This window comes from Monodelphis domestica, chromosome 1 (genome assembly GCF_027887165.1).
Source record: "Monodelphis domestica isolate mMonDom1 chromosome 1, mMonDom1.pri, whole genome shotgun sequence".
NCBI classification, from domain to species: Eukaryota; Metazoa; Chordata; class Mammalia; order Didelphimorphia; family Didelphidae; genus Monodelphis; species Monodelphis domestica.
The window spans coordinates 376,991,788-377,013,790 of NC_077227.1; the positions used below are offsets into that span (position 1 = coordinate 376,991,788).

General features: G+C 34.8%; 1 protein-coding gene across 3 annotated transcripts in view; it reads left to right on the forward strand.

Moving 5' to 3' along the window:
* Positions 1-18,914, forward strand: part of GABRP (gamma-aminobutyric acid type A receptor subunit pi) — a 33,760-nt gene extending 14,846 nt beyond the window's left edge. For 2 of the 3 annotated variants that reach the window (XM_001380335.5, XM_056811571.1), the window contains 4 exons: positions 12,080-12,217; positions 14,249-14,401; positions 15,099-15,286; positions 16,599-18,914. In XM_001380335.5, the coding sequence (XP_001380372.3) occupies positions 12,080-12,217; positions 14,249-14,401; positions 15,099-15,286; positions 16,599-16,901 (782 nt within the window). In that variant the 3' untranslated portion in view covers positions 16,902-18,914. The remainder of the gene's footprint in view (positions 1-12,079; positions 12,218-14,248; positions 14,402-15,098; positions 15,287-16,598) is intronic. The other variant, XM_007474000.3, reaches the window with a different exon arrangement.
* Positions 18,915-22,003: the final 3,089 nt, after the last annotated feature.

Here is a 22,003-nt window from a genome sequence, read left to right on the forward strand (position 1 = left end):
GGTCCATGACACACAGAAAGATTAAGGACCCTTGAATTAGAGGAATCTCTTAACCTGAAAAGTCTCCCCATTCCATTTTTAGACAGCTATGATTACTTAGAAATTCTTCATGTTGATCTAAAATCTTCCTCTCTATAATGTTCTTCCACTGATGATAAGCAAAATAAATCTAATTCCCCTTCCATGGGAGAGACTTTTTACATATCTGAAATTATCATGCTTCTAAGCTATCTAAGCTTCTAAATCTTAGTCTTCTCAAGGTTCAAACTAGGATCATGTAATTAGAGCTTCAGGGAATAACCACAGTCTTCTATATCTCTATATTTTACAAATTAGATAATTGGGTCCCAGAGATGCTTAGTGATGTGTCTGTGATCACACAGTAACAGAACTAAGATTTGTAGCCAGGTCCTGTGACTCCAAATGCAGCACTCTTTCATCTGTACTGCACTATTCTTTGCTCTTTATTCAAGCAACCAATCCTCTTGTAACCTGATCTGGGATCCTCTCATCTTCCAGGTTGCTCTCCTCTGGACAATTCAATTCAACCCAATAGGAATCTATTAAGCACTTGCTGTGTGCTTAAGAGTTGAAGATAAAAAGACAAAAAATGAAAAATTGTCCTTGCCATCCAGAAGTTTAAATTACGCTAATCTATCCAAAATAAGAACAGATAAATAAATACAAGGTAACACGAGAAAAGGCAAGGCAACTTACTAGCAACTAGAGAGAATTAGGAAAGGGTATGTGTAGGAGTTAGCATCTAAGATAAATCTTGAAGTACACCAAGATTTCTAAGAGGTAGAGGAGACATGTTCTAGCTAATCAGCATCCTGGAGCACAGTACTCTAGATATGGTCTGAAGATTGTATAATGAAATAGAATTATTACCTTCCTAATTTTGGATCCAGTACTCTTTATAAATTCCACATTCAAGTGCTCTAAAGGGCTTCATTATTCACCTATTGGCTAAAATAAATTGACTGATAGGGAAATGAGGACAAAAATTCTGGAAAAAATGTTTATAGTAATTTGTTTCTACACCAAGATCTAAGGAGTAACCAGAAGTTGGTTCTCTATTATTTCTGGAGTGTTCAGAGAGGATTAGCAACTCTGGCAACTGTTGCTGATCCCTTTTCAGGGCTGTTAATCCACCTTTGGTGTCCACCTGTCAGCCAACTGTTGATTATGACTCCAAGAAGCTGTAGTATGCACAGTGGCCACATCCCACTTCTTGGCAGGAAGGCTAGACCAGATTAAGGGTAACCAATAGATCTCAAACTAGTCACTGAGTTGGGGTGATGTCTACTCTAAGCATTTGAAGATTTCTCCTGGCAGAATGTGCAGATGAGAACAATTTGTTCCAACAGTCATCAAGTCAGCTGAAGCAGGCACTGTGGAGCACTTAGAACTTGGTCAGAGAGCAGAGATGCTAAAATCATACACTGCAGCCCATTCCATTGCCAGTCATTCTGACTTTTGTCTTTACTATGGACTTGGGTTACTCTGTAAGAGGGAATGAGATTGACAACTTTGGGCAATTTTGCCTCATTTAAATCCAGCTCATGCAAGTCAAGATATCATTTTGTGATATCATTGGTCCTCTTTAAAAAATGGACAAACAGCAACTTTAATCTCCCCTGTAGACTGAGTGGATTTACTATACCAATAGTATATGTGGAGAAATGTATGAAATGAATAGCTTTGTTGATAGAAGTGAGAGTGCCCAATGTGCCCTGAGTCTAAACCAGATGACCAGGATAATCTCAACAGAGTCCAAATAAGAAAAGAGTTACCAAAAGAATGTAAGAGGAGGCATGCTGTTAAGTCTAATGTAATATTTCCTTTCTGACCACAGCAACTGGGGACATTTGGGGGATAGTACAATAGTTGCCTAGATCTAGGCTATTTGAACATCCACAACTTTACTTACTAATCCATGTAGCAATACTTATAAATGTATCAATTCCTTTAATTAGGTATATTAGGAAGAATTTAGACAGATTGGGGAAGAAGTAGGTTTGAATTCTACTTCTTAACATTTCCAAGCTGTGTGACCATGGACAAGACAGTTATGCCATCAACTAATGAAGACAATAATATCTGAAACATCAGACTTCCATGGCTGTTGTGGAGATCAGATTAGATATGTGAAAATGCTTTGTAAATCTTAAAGCCTAATATTAATATTAATTATTTTTATTAGATGTTTCCATTTATAGTTCTTTAATTGCAATAAGTTTACATTTCTTTATGCCTAGCAAAATTTTCTTTAATTTGTTTTCCTTTAAGTTAAATTTTATTTTTTCAACTAAGAAAAATCGATTTCCTTTTCTTCCCAACTCACACTTGCCTGCTGAACAATAAACAAAGCCTTGTAACAAATGTAGTCAAATACATTCCCACATTGTCCCTGTCTGAAAAGTATTTGTCTCATTTTGCCTCTAGAGTCTATCACCTATCTGTCAGGAAATGGGTGGCATAACTCATCTTTGATCTTTGATATTGGTCCTCTGATCATTGCATTGATAAGAGTTCTTAAGTCTTTCAAAATTATTTGGATTATTTTTTAGTGTTGTGGTTCGGATAATATAATTCATTCTCCTGGTTCTGCTCACTTCACTCTACATCTATTCATATATCTTTCCAGATTTCTTAGAAACTGCTAGTTTCATCATTACTTATGGTAAAATAGCATTCTATTATATTCATGTTCCATAATTTGTTAAGTTGTTCCCTATTTTATTAGAATTCCTTAGTCTTTGGGACTTTTTTTCCCATTTCACAAATTGCCACTGAAATATTTTTATACATATGGGCACTTTTCCTCTTTCTTTGATCTCTTAGGGATGTAGACTTAATCTTGAAATGCTGAGTCAGTGGTTATACAGAATCTGATGACTTTTTGAACATAACTCCAAAATGCTTTTCAGAAAGGCTAAATCAACTGATCCACCAACCATCCATTACTGTGTCTACTTTTAAAATTAAACTTTTTTTTTAATTTAAAAGTCCATTTCCTCTCTTCCTCACTATTGAAAAAGGAAATAAAAATAAACCTTTGAGACAACTATGCATGGTCAAGCAAAACAAATTTCCCATTGGAAATTAGATAGATAGATAGATAGATAGATAGATAGATAGATAGATAGATAGATAGATAGATAGATAGATAGATAATGTCTAATTCGGCATCCTGAGTCCCTCACCTGTCAGTCTGGAAGTGAGCAGCATGCTTTATCATCAGTTCTCTAGACTCGTGTTGGTTCATTGAGCTGACTGAAGTTCTTAAATGCTTCAAAAGCATTTGTTTTGTTTTGCTTTTACAGTTGTTATGATAAATTGTTTTTGTTCTGCTCACTTTATATTAGTTCATACAAGTCTTCTTAGGTTTCACTGATATCATCCCTTTTATTTTTCTTATGACATGAGAGTATTTCATTATACTCATATACTGTAATTTATTTAACTATTCCTAATATGATAGACAACCTTCTAGTTTCCAGTTTTTTGCCACAACAAAAAGGACAGCTATAAGTTTTTGTTCACATGAGTCCTTTTGCTTTTTGATCTTGAGATATAAAGCCTAGGGTTGGTATTGCCATATCAAAGAGTATTTATGGTTTACTTAATTTAAGAACATAGTTCCATTTGCTTTCCAGAATAAGTGGATCAATTCACAGCTCCACTGACAGGACATTGGTGTGACTGCTTTTGCACAGTCCCTGCAGCATTTGTCATTTTCCTCTTTTTTTTTTTCAACTGCCCATTTGATGAGTACAAAGTAGAAACTCGATGTTGCTTTTTAAAAATATTTTTCTAATTATTAATTATTTTGAGCCTTTTTTAACATGGCTACTGAGAACCTGGATTTTTTTCCCTTTGAAATCTTCCTATTCATATCTTTTGGCCATTTATTCTTTGGAGAATGCTCTTAGGCTTTTGTATTTGAATCAGTTCCTTATATCTTTTGGAAATGAAACACTTTTCAAAGAAATTCACTGCCATGATTTCTCCCAAGTTACCTGTTTCCCTTCTAGTTTTAGCTGTAGGCAGCAAAAAATTCTTATTTTTATGTAATCAAAATTTCCATTTTCTCTTCTGTGATCTATCCTTTGCTCATAAATTCTTGCCCTAAAATCTAATTCTTGGATCAAAAAGCTAATTTCTTCAGTATTCTTCTTCATTACTTGTAATGTAAACCTCTCTGTGTTCATTTGGAACTTACCTTGAAATATGGTGTGAGATGTTAGTTCTATACCTAGTTTCTACCAGACTGCTTTCTCACTTTCCCAGGTTTCTGTAAAATTTTGAGTTGTTTTTTTTCCAGGAGCTGATTTCTTTGTGTTTATCAAACACTGTACTAATGTGTTTGTTTCTATATGTTGCATACCTAAACTGTTCCATTTCACTGATAAATGTATTTCTTTACAAGTATCAAATTATTTTGATGATTACTGCTTTGTAGTACAGTTTGAGGTCAGATACTGCTAGGTTCTCATAGTTTCCATTCTTTTTTTCATCATTTCCATTGAGATCCTTGATCTTTTGTTCCTCCAAATGAATTTTATTATTATTTTTTCTAGCTCTATAAAATAATCCTTTAATATTTTGACTGGTATAACAATGAATAAGTAAAATATTTCATATAGTATTTATTGATTTTATTATATTGGCTCAGCCCCATCCCCCATGAGAAATTAATATTTTTCAATTATTTAGGTCTGTCTTCATTTCCTTCTTTTACTACCATAATCATGAATTTCCTATTTTTGTGTTGGTAGGTAGACTCCCAAGTATTTTGTATATTCTGTAATTATTTTAAATGGAATTTCTCTTTCTATATCTTTCTGCTATGCTTGATTGATAAAATACAAAAATGCTTTTAACTTATGTTAATTATTTTATATCCAACAATTTTGTAATAGCTATTTCAATTAATTTTTAGTTTCTATAGTTCTCTAAATAAACAACCATATCACCTGCAAAAAAAGCAATAATTATGGTGCTTCTTTGCCTAAATTTATTCTCTCAACTTCTTTTTCTTCTCTTATTGCTATTTATAATATTTTATTGCTAAATCAAATAGTAGTAGTAATGATGGACACTCTTGCTTTGCTCCTAATCTTATGAGGAAGACCTCTCATTTAAACCCCATTATAAATAAAGCTAGTTCTTAGTTTTTAGATGGATGCTACATGGTATATTGAAGAAGGATTTCACTTGACTCTCATGTTTGTATTTCAGAGTTTTTATTCATCTTCAGGCTTTTTATCAGGTCTTTTCAATTTATATGTGGATTCTCCCTAATGTTGCCTGCCCTTTAGTTCTAAAAATCTGAGGAAGTTTTCTTTCATAATTCTTGATATATGATACCTGGCCCATAAAATAATCTAATAGTTCTTAATTTATTTCTCCTTGATGTTTTCCAGGTCAATTTTTTAAAAATATGAGATTCCTTATATTTTCATCTTTTTTTCCTTTATTCTAATATCCTATATAGACTCATAAAGTCATTGATTTCTGTTTGATACATTTTAATTTTCAATTTTCATTTATTTCCATTAAACTAAGCAGTTAATTTTCCCTCCAAGTCATTAATTCATAGTTTTCTTTTCTAATTATTCTAGCAGTTTAATTTTATATACAAAGTCATTTAAAAACTTTTAAAACTCTATCATAATTTTTTCCCAGGAATGTTAATTGACCCTGTGTTCAGGCTGTTTTTTTCTTTGATGTTTTTATTAATGACATTTTGGAGTTGATCTTGCCTAGATTTGTGTCTTGCTGTTTTTGACTATAATAATTCTTTATCATGGCACTCTTTTTTTGTTCACTCATCTACCCAACCTTACTTCCAATAAAATTGGGACTTTATTTTAGGGCCTTACTCTGTGTATATCTGAAGGGATGTCTGATCTTATTTTATACTTTCTAGGACCCTGCTACTGTTCTCTCTTGGTACTGAATACTTGTTCTTCAAGAATATCAGGGATGGGGGGCAGCTGGGTAGCTCAGTGGATGGAGAGCCAGGCCTAGAGATGGGAGGTCCTAGGTTTAAATCTGGCCTCAGCCACTTCCTAGCTGTGTGACCCTGGGCAAGTCACTTGACCCCCATTGCCTAGCCCTTACCACTCTTCTGCCTTGGAACCAATACACAGTATTGACTCCAAGACGGAAGGTAAGGGTTTTAAAAAAAACAAACAATAATCTCAGGGATGGTTTAGTCTAAGATGCAACAAAAGCAAGCCCTTGACTCCAATTTGAGTCTGGGTGATACAACTATAGGCTTGCCCAGTAGGACTTTTGGTAGACTATCAGCTAGCTAAAAAGCTCTGTATGTCTCCATGCACTCCTTGGTTTTTGCTTCCTGACCTGGTTAATTTGCTGACAGTGAAGATTAGGCTAGGAATTAAATTCAAGACACTACTTCTAGATTTTTAACGAAACATCTGCTGCTCACTTCTATTTTCACTCCTCTCTCATTATTGAGCCTAGGCATGCTATTGCTCCTCACCCTAGTCCTCAATTGCCTTTGCCATCCCTAGACTCAGTTCCTCTCCTCAATCCATTATGATAGACCTCTAGAGTCAAAATGTCAGAGGTTCTAGTAAGCTCTTATTCCTACTTCTTACACTGATGCCCAGGTCAGTTCCTATTGTATCAACAATCCTCTTTACTGTATCCAAATTCATGACCCAGTACAGTTCCTGGATTGAAATAGTATAAATGGTGCCCTCTTGGCCAGTGCCTCCTGACTTCTTCTATCTATCTCCCTAGTTTGACATAGCCAAGACAAATGACCTGCTTTTTTTATTTCACAGCTTAGTCTAGTACTCTTTTAGGACTTTCTTGGAGTAATTGTGAAGATAACTGGACTAAACTATTTTTTCTTATTCTACTTTTATTCTTTGAATTTTCAATATCCATTCTACTCCCAGATGTAGAACTGTAGGATTTGGTGAACAATTTAATTCAATAACCATTTGTTAGTATAAGCTATGTGTGATCCCATTCCATGCTGCATCCTGATGTAAAGGTGACCCTGGAGTTATGCCAATCAAGTAAAAATCTCAGAAGGTTCTACCAAGGTAGAAATTATTATGGATGAGCTGTCTGATCCAAGGATACAAACTAGCTAAGTTCTTAAGGGTTTAATCCAAAAAGACTGGTCACTCAGGCACCAGAATTTTACTGGCCCCAGAAACTCAAGAAGATAGTAACTGAGACATAGGAGGGGTCTTTTATGGAGAAAATACCCCCAATTAATGAAATCACAGATTTTTAAGCATTTAACTAAGTGGAAAACACTGTGTCTGGTACTGGGGGAGATAAAAAGATAATCAGGATATGGTCTCTGCTTTCTGGAGTCCTATAAACTTACTCATTTATTCATTCAATAAATAAATATTTATTAAGTACCTGGTATATTCAAAACAATGTGCCAGATACTCAAAAGAAGCAAAGTTTAGATAATCCTTGGTCTCTGCCCTTAATGAGTTTACAGGTAATTTTTATACAATATTACATGATTAACAAGAGTTGTGTTTTGTTTTAGTGTTCTTTGTGAGGTACGAAGGGAAAGGGAGGCAAAGCATTATAGGCATTCAGAACAGTGTGAGCAAAGTTATGAAGGCAGAAGGCTACATCATATATTAAGAAACAGAACATAGATTATTTTGACTTGAGTGCATTGAGAAATCAGAGAAGCAAATTGAGTGAAGCTCAATTTTTCTGCCTGTAGATCTACTCTTTTTTGACAAAATTCCAGTGGTAGTTCATAGAATTCCATACATTGCTGATAAAAAAATTCTTGATTCTTGAACTCTATCAGTTTTCAGACTGGAGTCCCTATCTTTATAACCATTCTATTTTCTTTCTTAACCAAATATTTTTAAAGTTTCTGTTCTGAGACCTATCAGGGTTCTTTCTTGGATTAGTTTTGATTAAAGACAATCCCTCTTACCTTGTTTTGTTTTGTTTTGTTTATCTTCCTAGATAAGTTGACCTGCATTGCCTAGTTCCCAAAGGTGATATAGAATAACAGTTACAGACATAGGAGTTAATGTGAGATAACAGACAGTCTCATGCTTACCCTACCCATACCCTTTATAATTTTCCAAATTTGCACCTTGCCCTAGTCCTTCATCTTTGTTACCTAAAAATATCCAATCATTTTTAGATTATTCTTATTCAGAACCTATTGTATTTCTTTGATCATTTGATTTCCCTTTCTCTTGGATTTTCACACTTCAACTGTCTTGAGATGAAGCAACTAAAATTGTACATGCTATTTCTAATATGAACATAGCATGAGAGTAACATTATGCATTCTGTATTCTCATGTCTTTCTATTCTAGGAGTCACTATATAACTGTTAGCTTTCATCTTTATGGCTTCTGTTTACCTGGGTGATTTTCTCTGGGTCTATGTTCATTTTCCCCTTGTGTGTCCTTGGAATATCCTCATGCATTAGATTGTGTTGTAAGCTGCCAAAGGTCTTGGGCATAATGGTACGCCAAGGATTTGAGCAATGACAATTGTCAAAAAGTTGGTAATATCTGTGTCCCTAACATTTTCTCAGGTATGCCTGAGCCAGGCATTTGGGGGTTCTGTTAATCAGCAGTGAATTCAAGAAACTTTTTCAGATTTATAACTGTTAACCTTGAGTGGATCATCTTATAATCATTGTTTGGCTAATTTTTCCCTTAATTAATTCATTACTTCATAGATCAGCCAATCAATAAACATTTATTAAGAACCTATTGTGTGCTAGGCACTGTCTCAAGTGCTGGAAGCACAGAGATGAAGCTTAACTTGTCAATCTGCTGTCCACTCATTCAATTGCTGCAACTTCTCAACACTTCATTCCATCATGTGGACTTAATGAGTACCTGGATAGCTTATAAACATTTGCAAAGTTGGAAATTCACTATAATTGGCTTTATTATCACCTGAAATAGTCACTGGACTTGAGTGTCTGGTTGATTTTGACATTTCGTAGAAAGTTTGCCATATTTAAAGTTCTACTACATATAATTCCAATGAAACTACATTTAAGTGGACACTGTGATAGTCTCATGATAAACACCAGAGATTTTATATGAAATGAATTAACCTCAGTCCTTCATTTGTCATAAACATCCCAAAGCAACCACCATTGAAGTCACCACTAAACTGCAGAAACTTCAGAGAGCGGCATTTGTGATTGGTGTCCAGGGGCAGCCACTCAACAGAGATGATTTCTCAAGGCATCAGATACAGCACATGTAAGAGATGAAAAATTAGTCAAGCACTGGAGGCCATTGAGTATTCTTTATGTAAGGGCACAAACGGGCAAACATTAGAGTAACAGAATCATTATGAAGCAGCCATCATTTTTCAAAGGTAGACATTTAATTAAAGATTTCAGACAGACAGATTAATTATCTTGTTTATTAAATTAATGCAATAGCTTTCTTGATGCAGTGCAGCTGTTTGGTGGCTAATCCAAACTTCAGGTTATCAAAAAGATAACTCATTTTTTCCCCACATGGAAAAAGTAATTGCCCTTGACGTGTTCTACTTCAGCTTGTTCCAAATCCCTGAGGCTGGATTCTTAATACAACTCGATGGCCTGCCTGCTTAAACACTACCTGTGCTTCCCTAGTGGGGGAGGGGGGGGAAGAAGAACCATTCACTAAATGTTCAACAGCAGGCAGCTGGTTAATAGGAACCTTGCCAAGAAGATTTTTTTTTAAATCTATCCATCAGAAAACATTTTTACAATCCTACAAATATTCCCCTGGGCCTTTCAACATCTCATAGTGTCATCATACAGGTTTATTTGATGTTTTTGAGCATCTGCAAAGCAAAAACATATAATTCCAGAGTAGGATTTATATCTTCTGTTTTTACTTATATTCTGACTTTCTTTCATCTGTAGCTTCTTTGAGATTCTTTGAATACTTATGTCACTAGATGACAGTACACCAGGGATGGTATAAGGGAAAGTACAAACTGAACTTATATCAGAGATTTAGCAAATAGACACATCCTCTCTGCTGGAAAGAGTTTTTGATTTTCCTTGAAAGCTGTCTCCCACAGTCAATGCACATAAAATTAGAATCTGCTGGCCTTTAAAAATGGATCTATAATTTTGTGAAAGTAAAATGGTTTTTAGGTGTTATAATGGCATATGTTGTGCAGTCATCAAAGACATCTAGAGGATTTTCTTGCATGTAGGTTGATGACTGGGTTATGGGTATATATAGTAATCATAAATAATTGGGACAGTGAGAATCATCAGAATGTGAGAATCCTCAAGGAACAGCACCTGACATTTCATGCACATAGTAGAAGTTCAGTAAATATTTGCTAAATAAATAAAAAGAAGAGAGGATGTCCTGTGTAGTGTTTCAGGGTTCAAAAACTCTAGAGAAAATATCAAAAGGGGCAAGTGAAATTATTTTTCAGTGGCAGAGTCAGGCCTGCCTCTTAGAATGTTCCCCTATGTGTCTCCACAGATGACATTTACTATGGTCTTGGTAAAGTGCCTTATACCCAGCAGCTTCTATGGGGATTGGGAGTTGGGTTGGGTGAATTTATAGAGAACTGCCACTCATATTCCTAATCCAAACTACCTTCTCTTTTTCCAGATTATCTTTCACTTTTTTTTTGAGAATTTACATTTTCAATTAATTGCTCAATTTACTTTGATGAAATTTAGCATTGAGTTTTCAAGTTTTTTTTATTCTGCTGGTTATTTCCATTATGTCAGTCATGAGTAATTATTATTTTTCTCTTGAATCATTTGGGAACATGCTGCTATTGTTCTATGCTACCTTGGGGTTCCATAGGATCTTCTGCCTTAACAGGTATTGATTCATTTTTATTCATCTTGCAATATTTATTCAGAAATGTTTGGACTTCTTAAAATGATCAGGAGGTCATTTTGTTCCTTTCCTTTTTTAACATCTTTTATGTTTATTTATGCTCAAGATCTTGAGTTTAATTTCTCCTCAGATCTTTGGTAAATTCAGTCTCTTTTCCCTTATATTCCCCCCATCACTCAGTTTTTGTCTCCTTCCCCTTTGATATCAGTTTCCTCAGGGACTAGATATCAAAGTTGTCTCAGCTTCCTCCCATGCTGGGGAATAATAGCATTTTCAGGCTCTCCCTCAAATGACTTCTGGAAGGGATATATCTCATCTAGTTGCCGGTATCATCTCTTTCAGGTCTGATCTAATTCTCTATATACCCTCACTTTCTGCTCCAGTTTCCAATGTTCTTCATTCTTTGGTTGAATCTCATCACAGCACAACATGCTGCTACCCAGATGCCCAGGCAGAATATATTTCCCAGTTCCTACAATAGAGGGTAAAGGAGTAGGAAGAGTTGAGTTCTATTCCAAGCCCATGGGTTGGGTTGTATAACTCTGCTAGAATAGGATGACCATTAGGGAAGGGGATATGGAATGTGAGTCCATTAGGGATTAGGAATCAGCCTTATCTCTTTAGGTTCATTGGTTATTATCTCCATAAAGTTCTTGGTACCTTAGACAATGGGAAAAGCTGAAATTATTTTACCTCATGTACATAATTCCTATTTAGGAAAAATATGAGAGGTTGCAAAGATCAGAGAAAATGTTGAGTCTTCCATGTTATTGGTCACATGATCCAGAGACCCCTTCACCCAAAGGAAAACTGTAACTATATTTCTACCCTCTAAAAAAAATAAACAAATAGTCCTAAACAAATGAATATATGAGTAACTGACATGTTGCCTCTCAAGGAAATTCCAAAGGTCTCTATGATGATCAACATGTTATGGGTCTTTACCTGAAAATATAAAGTCAAAGAAACATGTTTTTAAAAAATTATCACTTCATTTTTAACTTGACATAGGAATTTCACTCTAAAAATAATTCCAGGATTATTAAGGAAGAATCCTTGTGCTTACTTTGTTTGCTATGTTCTACTAAGGGACACCTGGGATAGTTAACACCATGTAACCCTTATTTTTACAATAAAAATCATAACCACAAATAGGATATGACTTATATGACAACATCCCATTGACACTGATTTTTTTTTTCCAGGGGGTTATGATGGAAACGATGTGGAGTTTATGTGGTTGAGAGGGAATGACTCTGTCCGGGGCCTAGAAAATTTACGACTGGCTCAATATACTGTGCAGCGGTATTTCACCTTAGTCACTAAGTCCCAACAGGAAACAGGTAAATGAGGGAGATGAAATTCAATAAAAGGAAAAATTACTGAAATGAGGAGGGATGATAGAGATAGGGTAGGATTACTGAATGTAGAAGTATCTTCAATTCTCCCTTTTACTTTTTTCATTGCCCTTCTGGATAGAAAAGTCTCCTGAGAAAAGAGAATTGGGCCTGTCCCTGTCCATTTAAAACACAGAAGCGGAATAACTCTCTAAGGAACAGAAGACATTTCTAGGCCAATTCTGAGGCAAAGTGACATTTTTCCAAAGTCATTTTCTAATAGTCAGTGAAACCCTGGGGCTCTCACATGCATAAAATTCACCTTGAAATCACTTTGTTGAAATGATATTTCTTCTGTGTTTTATGGGATTGGCTCTCTGCCACAACAAAAATTAATACTGTATTGATAGGTGAGGAAGCTATCAGAAATTCACAACATCAGCAGGGTTATTTCCACACTGAAAAAGGAACAAATTGTTTGTTTCGCAGTGTTTCAGTAATTAGATATCCTACAATCTCAGGTCTGTCAATAATCTTTCCTTAAATATGCATATGATTTCTCAGGTATAAAATAAGACTGCAGTGTTTTTTTCCTCAATACCCTGTGATAACATCAAGGATCCTTACTACCAGCAATGTTTATGAATGTCAAAAACACATATCATATTGAGCAAATAGCATTTTTCAGATCTGGGATCTACTTAAATTTTGTAATTTTTCAGGTCTCAGCATGAGCCAAGATTACTTCAATTTTAAATATCACAAATAATTATTGATAGCTGGCAACTTCTACTTTTAATAAAAATTGGAATTATTATTTAAAGTCACTAAAGATCCAGGATTTCATAAAAAAAAAACTAATTAAATGTGGAGGTTAAATGTTCCTGAAGATTCCTTTAGAAGTCAGGGGAAAGGGTTCAAATATCAAGAAGCAGCATGGTACAGTAGATAAAACACTGGCTTTGGAATCAGTAGACCTGGGTTCTACTCCTGATTCTACCATTCTCTGAATGTGCAGAGGTTGAAACATAGCCTTAATTTCCTCATGAGCAAAATGAGAAAGTCAATGCCCTGTAAAGGCACTAGATTCAATTAATAGACTTTATTTTCCATAAAAGGAGCCATTGGGTCTTCAATGACTTTTTGGGCATTTTAGATACTTGGTCTAAGTTTCAATTCTCAGGTTTCCATTTTTGCAAACAGAGCCTCCTGTGTTTCCTATCACACCACAACTTTCCCATGACCAGTTAGATCTCTACAATTCCCCTAGTATAAAATCTACCCCTTCATGTGGTCTATTGACAAAATGATTGCTCCTGGCTTTGACCATCTCATCCACTTCTTTCCACTCGCCATCATTTTGTAGATATTCGTTAGGTAGAACAAAGCCATTGCCTAGCCAGACCAATCTACTATAATATACAGGCAGATATTTTCTAGATAACTCATTATTCATCATTCTTTTATTCAAAATTAACTAACTTCTATGATTAGAATATGATAATTACTCAGAATGATGACCCAGAGTTATTTTAAGAGCTTTTTGAATCACCAAAGAGGCAGGCCTTGGCACACCTAGGTGGTATAGTAAATAGAGTGCTAACCTTGGAGTCATGAAGGTATGGGTCCAAATCTAGTCTCAGGTATTTACTATGTGACCCTATACAAATCATTTCTGTCTGCCTAGTTTACTTACTCATAAAGTGGATTAATAATAACATCTACCTCAAGGTTTTTTGTGAAGACAAAATGAGATATTGATAAAGCACATTTATAAAGTAAACAAAGTAAACCTTAAAGTCCTACATAAATGCTAGCTATTATAATAACCAAAGAAATATTGAATTATGATAAGTATAGTCTTAGGACTTCTTTTTTTGAAAACTAGACTTTCAATCATGCCACCACATATGGTAAATCTCTGTCAACCTGACTATTTGGTTAGCCAGAATATTATATTTCTCAACCATGTCAGAGAATTTATCTATTTCTAAGTGAATCAATATAATTTTATATCTCCTGTTTTCTCTATTCTAGGTAATTATACCCGACTGGTCTTGCAGTTTGAACTTAGGAGAAATGTCCTGTACTTTATTTTGGAAACCTACGTTCCTTCTACTTTTTTAGTCATCTTATCCTGGGTTTCTTTCTGGATCTCTCTTGATTCAGTACCTGCAAGAACTTGCATTGGTAAGCTTCCACCATGGAAATGATAATTTAAGAAAGATATCTCAACTGACCATTCAACTTTAACATTGTCAATATCCTTCCTATTATTATTACATTGGCATCCACAGGTCTCATGAGGTGGTATCTTCATAGGTTTGACTAATAAGACAGTATTGCATGTTTTCAATAGTGGAGACCTAAATCTAGAGAGAAATATTATATTTTCTATATATGGGTATTTTGTGTACTAAATACCCCCCCTTTATCCTCTAAGGCAAAAGGGCTAATTTTTAATTAAATTTTTTCAATAAAAGAAAATATAACCTCTTTCCCTCCAACATTCCCTCAACCCCCACACTGAGAAAGAAAAATAGAACCCTTGTTACTAACACATGTATAGCCAAGCAAAATAAATTCTAAAACAAATTCCTGCACTGTTCATATCACACCCACCCCTCAAAAATATGTCTCAATATACAATCTAAGTCCATCCCTTCTGGGTAAGAAGATAAGTAGCATGTTTCCAAAGAGGATTAAAAAGGTGGGGTGGGAGTGGAGGGGGCATTCCTGTACAAAATCAATTGATTGCACATCTGTTTAAATTGTTCTTGAATTTTTCCAGAAAAGAACTCAATTCCATCTCTATATGGAGAGAAAGAAAAAAAATTTGAAGTCTTTTTAGCTGTCATGAGAATATTTTTCCTCTTCTGTTTTGCAGGTGTCACCACTGTACTATCAATGACAACACTGATGATTGGTTCTCGTACGTCTCTGCCTAACACTAACTGCTTTATAAAGGCCATTGATGTATACTTGGGAATCTGCTTTAGCTTTGTTTTTGGGGCCCTGTTGGAATATGCAGTTGCCCATTACAGCTCCTTACAGAAGCTGGCAGCCAAAGACAGAGTAAGAATTTTTATTTTAACAATGAACCCCTGCCAGGGATGTAAAAATATAAATGGTCCCCAGATCTAGGATCATATTGGCAAAGCATAAGAATTGATTATTCAGATTATATCCAGATGGGGGAAATGGTGATCAAGAGTGGCCCAATAACACAGTGCCTTGATTAGATGCTAGTATGGATGATTTCATAAATAGCCATCAATGAATAAATAAATATTTATTAAGTACCTACAATGTGCCAGGCTTTAAGTTAGATGTTAGAGATACAAAAAGGGGCCTAAAGAAAATCTCTTCCCTCAAGGAGCCTATAATCTAATGAAGAAGACAATATGCTAACAAGTATATACAAAGCAAGCTATATACAAGATAAATAGAAAATAATTGGCAGAGAGAAGCCATTACCCATTAACAAAGAAGGAGGGATGGGGAGAGGAATGAGAATCATACAGAACTCCAGGATGAGGAAACCACCTCTACTAATGCAAAATATAGTACCTTCTTCCAAGCTTAGAGCCTTAGAAAGTTGTCTAGAACACTGAGAGATTCAATGACTTGTCCACAGTGCCCCAGACAGTATATAGACGCGCAAATACTTGAACCCACATCTTCCTGATTGTTAGGCAAGCTTTAAATCCACTAAACCATGCTGCCAAAGAAGATGACTATATATAAAAGAGCAAAAGTATTGATTTGATTACTTTTATGTGCAACTTAGAAAAGGTACATATTGATTAAAATAAATCTCTGGGTTTGCTTTTTGATGCTCACATCATGTGAATGTTGCAAACCCAAAAGTTTTGTTAAGCTTGGCAAATTGATACTGAGATCAGTTTTTTAAAAGGAATTCTTCCTGCCTAACTGACCGTCTATCCTTGACCTCCCCATGCCTGTGGCCTGAAAAAGGTTTAACTCATTATAATTTTACAAAGGTCAGAAGTCAACCACATGGCCTGCTTCCTAATATTGTAGTCTCTGAGGCAAAGACCATATGGCACATGACTAATGTCAATTAGCCCTCTTAATTACCTTATTAGTTACCTTATCTCCCTTGATGTGGGCAAAATTATCATTTCCATTTTTTATCCCAGGAAACTAGAGATTGGTAGTTTCCTATATAACAGATAAGTCATAGCCCTCTAAAATCTGAATTTTAGAACATATTCCTTAGCACTAGATGTCACTTTATTTACTAAACTTGTATTTAAGCACAATGGCTCAACATTTCTCACCTTTGACTTCTTTATTTAATTATCCACCTGTTTATTTTTCTCAGTCAAGTATTTGTAAGCTAACTGCTTTCTCTATAAACTAGGGGACTTCCAAGGAAGTAGAAGAAGTCAATATTACTAACATTATCAACAGCTCCATCTCCAGCTTCAAGAGAAAGATCAGCTTTGCCAGTATCGAAATCTCCAGTGATAATGTCAACTATAGTGACCTGACAATGAAAACCAGCGACAAGTTCAAGTTTGTTTTCAGGGATAAAATGGGTCGGATTGTTGATTACTTCACAATTCAAAACCCTAGCAATGTAGACCATTACTCCAAACTATTATTCCCTTTGATTTTCATGCTAGTCAATGTATTTTATTGGGCATTCTACTTGTATTTTTGAGAATCAAATGCTTTGAAATTTTCTGTCATAAGTAGTTAGTATTTGGCATTTTAGTCCTAATTACAGAATAACTTTACAGAGCTACAAGTAGCCAAAACATAGCATTTTAGTAGTCATCCTTGAAAGGTGACTCTGATATTTATTCTAATATATCGTATCTCTTCTGGTGTTATCTAAGATCTTGTGATGAGAACACCAACCTGTTTCCTTCTTTTTATTTTGAAGGACATCCTCACAGTCCCCTGAGATGCCATGCCATAGTTGTCTATGTGATAAATGTCATTGGACTCTTATATACCACTGCTCTTTACTAATAATGAGAGCAAGTAGGTGGCATGGTAGAGTACTGGACTTGTAATCAATAAGACCTGGGTTCAAATCTGTGTCCTTAGGCACTTACTCCCTATGTAACCCTGGAAAAGTCATTTAACCTTGTTTAACATGGTTTCCTCATCTGTAAAATGAGTTGGAGAAGGAAGTGGCATATCACTCTATGATCTCTGTCAAGAAAACCCTAAATAAAGTTATGAAGAGACAAACACAAATGAAATGTCTAAAGAACAACATTTCATAATAATAGCTTATGTTTATATAGCACTTTTTATGTGCCAGGCATCGTGCTAAACATTTTAAAATATTACCCCATTTGGTCCTCACCAAAATACTAGGAAGTAAGTACTATTATTATCCCCATTTTACAGATGAAGAAACTGAGGTAAAAAATGTTAAATAATTGTCTAGAGTCACACAGCTGACCTGAGGTCAAATTTGAACTCAGATCTTCCTCATTCTAGGCTCAGCATTCTAAACATTGTACCACCTAGCTGCCTATGTAGTACATTAATATTTGCCAGGTGCTTTTTCTCATATACAAAACTTTAAAGAGATCCAAGTGAGAGAGGCTTCTGCATTGGAGGAACATGTTATTTGCCAACATTCCACAGTTCCTTGTAGTCTATATGTGACATATTCTCAGAATTTCTTGCAAACACATGTGATACTTTGGAAGTATAAAGGCAGCTCATCTCAGAATCGCTGTGCTAAAGCTAAATTAAAATGACCTTTGTCACACGTTTCAATAGTTCTTTCCATTCGAACTTTGCATATAAGTGAACAAAAAATGTTTAGAGCATTAAGACTCTGAAAAGTAAGTTTATTGACTATTTGTATTGATATTTTACAATGAATCCTCCATATTGGAACAACTCTCAGGCCCATATTCCAAAAACATCTTATCATCCATGGGCCTTATTACTTCTTACAAGGAAAATATAGCATATATATCTCAACTTAAAACAAAGTAACTCTCTCCTCTCCAATATCCATGGTAGACATGGAAGTAGTTTTTATATTACAGAAAACCCAAGAGACATATTAGTAACAGATATAGTTTCAATTTCTAGTTACCCTTATTTATATATTGATAAGAGAAAGGAGCCCCAATATAACAAACCATATCTTCTATTCAGTAAGTTGACTCCCTAAACACAATACTTTCCCCCAGTTGAAAAAAAAAAACAAATATGGAATCAGAAAACCTATGGATTATGTTTGTTTTTGGTTTTATTTTTCATTTTTTTATTGCCTTTAGTTTTTTAATCCCACAGTCTTCCTCTTCCCCTCTTGGAATCCTTTTAATTAAAAAAAAAAAAGGTCAGCAAAACAATCACCTCCTATAGTATATACATCATTCCACATTCAAAGTTCCCTACCTTTCTGCTTTAAGGAGGAAAATGTATTTCATCACCTATTTTCCAGAACAAAAAATAGTCATTGCAATTAATAGGAGTCCAATGGCCTTTGGCGATTGCTTTCATTTACATGATTGAAATCACTGTATATTTCTTCTCATGGTTTTGCTTACTTTGCTAGAATTCCTTCTATTTGTTGTTTCTTATGATACAATGAAATTCCATAACATTTATTATACAAAAATTTGTTCTTCCATTTCCCAATGAATGGGTACCATTTTGCTTCTAGTTTTTTTGCTAACATAAAAATGCTATTACAATTTTTTGTATACATTGTAACTTTATGGTGGGTTTTTTTTTTCCTACATGCTTGGGGTATGTACACAGTAGTTGTGTCACTGAGTTAAAGGGTATAAAAACTGGAGCAACTTTTTTTCCACATAATTTCAATTGTTTTCCAGAATTGAACTAACCATAAGATCTACTATATTTTAATCTTGACTCTATTATTTACTACCTGTAAGACCTTGAACAAATAACTTAATTCCTTTAGACCTCAATTTCCTCACTGGAAAAAATGGATGAAAGAATAGTTTAACTAGATGGTCTCTAAGGCCCCTTTTAGCTCAGTTCTATTCTCCTTTGAGCCTTCCAAAAAGAAATTTTTACTAGAACTCTAATGATCAGGAATATTGGATTCTGTATTACTCATGGAGAAGGTATGCTCAGGACATTGATAAAGCCTTTTTATTAATCCTTTTATTGTCTCCTTAATGAGGCATTCAATCTCCTTGAGAAACTTGGATGAACCCCTGGCCCTGGGTAACAACATTATCCCTTTAACACCATATAAAGATGATTGACTCACAAAGAGAACTAGAGCTGAATTCAGGAGCCCCTCTGATGGATGCAAGAATTCCTCTATTGTATCCCCACTACTACTGGCTCTCATTCCTACAACTTCTAACTAGTTCTGGGTACTTCTTCACATTCACCACTACCTGCATTCACTTTCACCTCTTAAGGTCTCTTAGTAGTTGTCTGATGTGCCTTGTGGAAGTGAAAATTTTCCCTCCTCAGATCCAAGTCCCAAGTTTTGTGTGAAGCTTTCTCTTCTCTATATTTATCTCCAACTTTTGTTCTATTTCCCCTTTAAAAGCAAAGGCTAAGGGTCTTCCCAGGTACATGAACTGTGAGATAAATTACTGATGATCATTCATTCATGATATCATATTAAAGGGGAAAAGGGAAGACCCAAGGCCAGATGAGATCAAACTTTATCAAACAGCTAATGAGACTTGAGATTCTGAGAAGTCTTTACTAGCACCAAGAGAGTGCTCTTCCTGGGCACACCTCTTACATTTAAATATCTTTAGAAGTAATGTATTAGTTTCTTCCAACTAGTTATCTGATATAGTCCATCATTTTGTGGACAATGGGAAATGTAAATTAAAAAGATTTTCTAACACATACTATAGAAATATAGTACCTTCCATTTGGTCTAAATTAGAATAGCCAGGTCAAAGCAATCTCATTATACAGTAAGAAAGAAAATAAATCAGGTTAGAAGATTTTCCAGTTCAGCATAGTCTTTTTAAAGTATCATCCCTTAACCTCCCTGATTTTCTTTTTAATAATTAATACATGCCCTTATCTTTCTTTCCAGAAACAAAGCATCACTTGAGATCACATGTATTCTTTTGAAAACACCTGCGCCATTGGGGATATATTCATTTTTAGCTAATAATCCCATAATTACATTTCTATGGATTTAATTGCCAACAATTTTTATAATATTAAAAAACAAATGGAAGGATTAAAAAGATAGAATGTGATTGTACAGTCCAATTCTGTTTATAATAAGAAAATCTCAAGTAGAAAGGCATTGCTCTGCTGAAACACCATCCATCACATGAAGTAATTGCAACAGTGAACCAAAAAGATGAATACCAGATTTAAGCTATGTTCTTCAGTGGAATTGGTATTGAGAGAAGTCCCTTGGAAAAAGTGCACATCATGGTGGAAATTCAATGGATTCACCCCTACACTGAGATGAGATCACTGTGATAAATTAAAAACAATAATAACATTACAACACTATTTACCAGCACAAACAGTTAATGTCAGACAAAGCCATCATTCCTATTTTCAATGATATCAGTTCATTAGGACATTTCTTTTGCAAATAGGTAGCTAAGACTGGAAATCCTAAGAGATCAAACTCTTGAAGAATGGCATAACTTAATTTCCAACTTTATTGTTCAGGTCTTAATTACATCTTATTTTCTTACAATTTGCACATACATTTTATCAAAAGATACTTTTTTTGTATTCCTATGTATTTTTGTATGAGTTCTAAAATTAAATAGTTTATGAAAATACCTTCTCATCTAATAGGGTTACAATAGCAATTCCTGAATACATTCCACAAGTTACTCCAATGCAGCCCAAGGTACAATTTATTCATTATCATTAATGTTCTTTTTATAGAAATCAAACATATCTATCACATTTTAAGGCACACAAAGGAGATGGTAATACTCTAAAGCACAAGAATAAAATTCAGAAGGCTTTGGTAAAATGGGAAGAAAAATGATCTTAGAAAAACGTGATAAAACTCAATTGAGAAATACTAGAGACAAAAAAGAAGGAAGGAGAGGAGAAAGAAAAAGAAAAGAGTTAGAGAAGATAGGGAGAAGGAAGAAGAAGATGATGATGATGCCATAGAGATTATAGTTGAATATGTTATAGTAAAAAAGCACAACATGATATTAAAATGTATTATGAGGAGTATAACAATAATCCTGCTATATCTGCTCAAGCAACAAGCATTTATTAAGCACTAAATACCAGACAGTATATAAGTGCTGAGGATACAAAAAAGGACAAAAGTAATTCCTCCCCTCAATGATGTACATCCTGAGGTCATACAAGATAAATATAGAAAATGGAAGGAAAGAATCTAGTAGGGAAAGGTATTAGTAGCTGGCAGAAAGGGGTAGGAAAAGAGGGGAGAAATCAAAGGGAATCAGGAAAAGTCTCCTGCAGAAGATAGTATATCTTAAAGGAAGCCAGAGAAAATGAGATGAAAGTGATGGAATATGGTATTCCAGGCATGAGGGACCATCAATACAAAGTTATGGAGACAGAAGATGGAGTGTCCTACCCTAGAGCTGTTGGTAAGCTAGAATGACTTCATGCAGAGAATTAAAATTTAAGGAGAATGAAAAGGTAAAGAGAGGCAAGGTTCTGAAGAGCTTAATACACAACAGAAGAGTCTGAATTTGATCCTTGAGGTAATAGGGAGCCATTGGAGTTTGATGTGCAAGGGTGGAAGGGGTGACAAAGTCATACTTATGTTTTAGGAAAACCCCATTGGTAGCTGAGTGGAGCATGGATTAGAATAAGGGA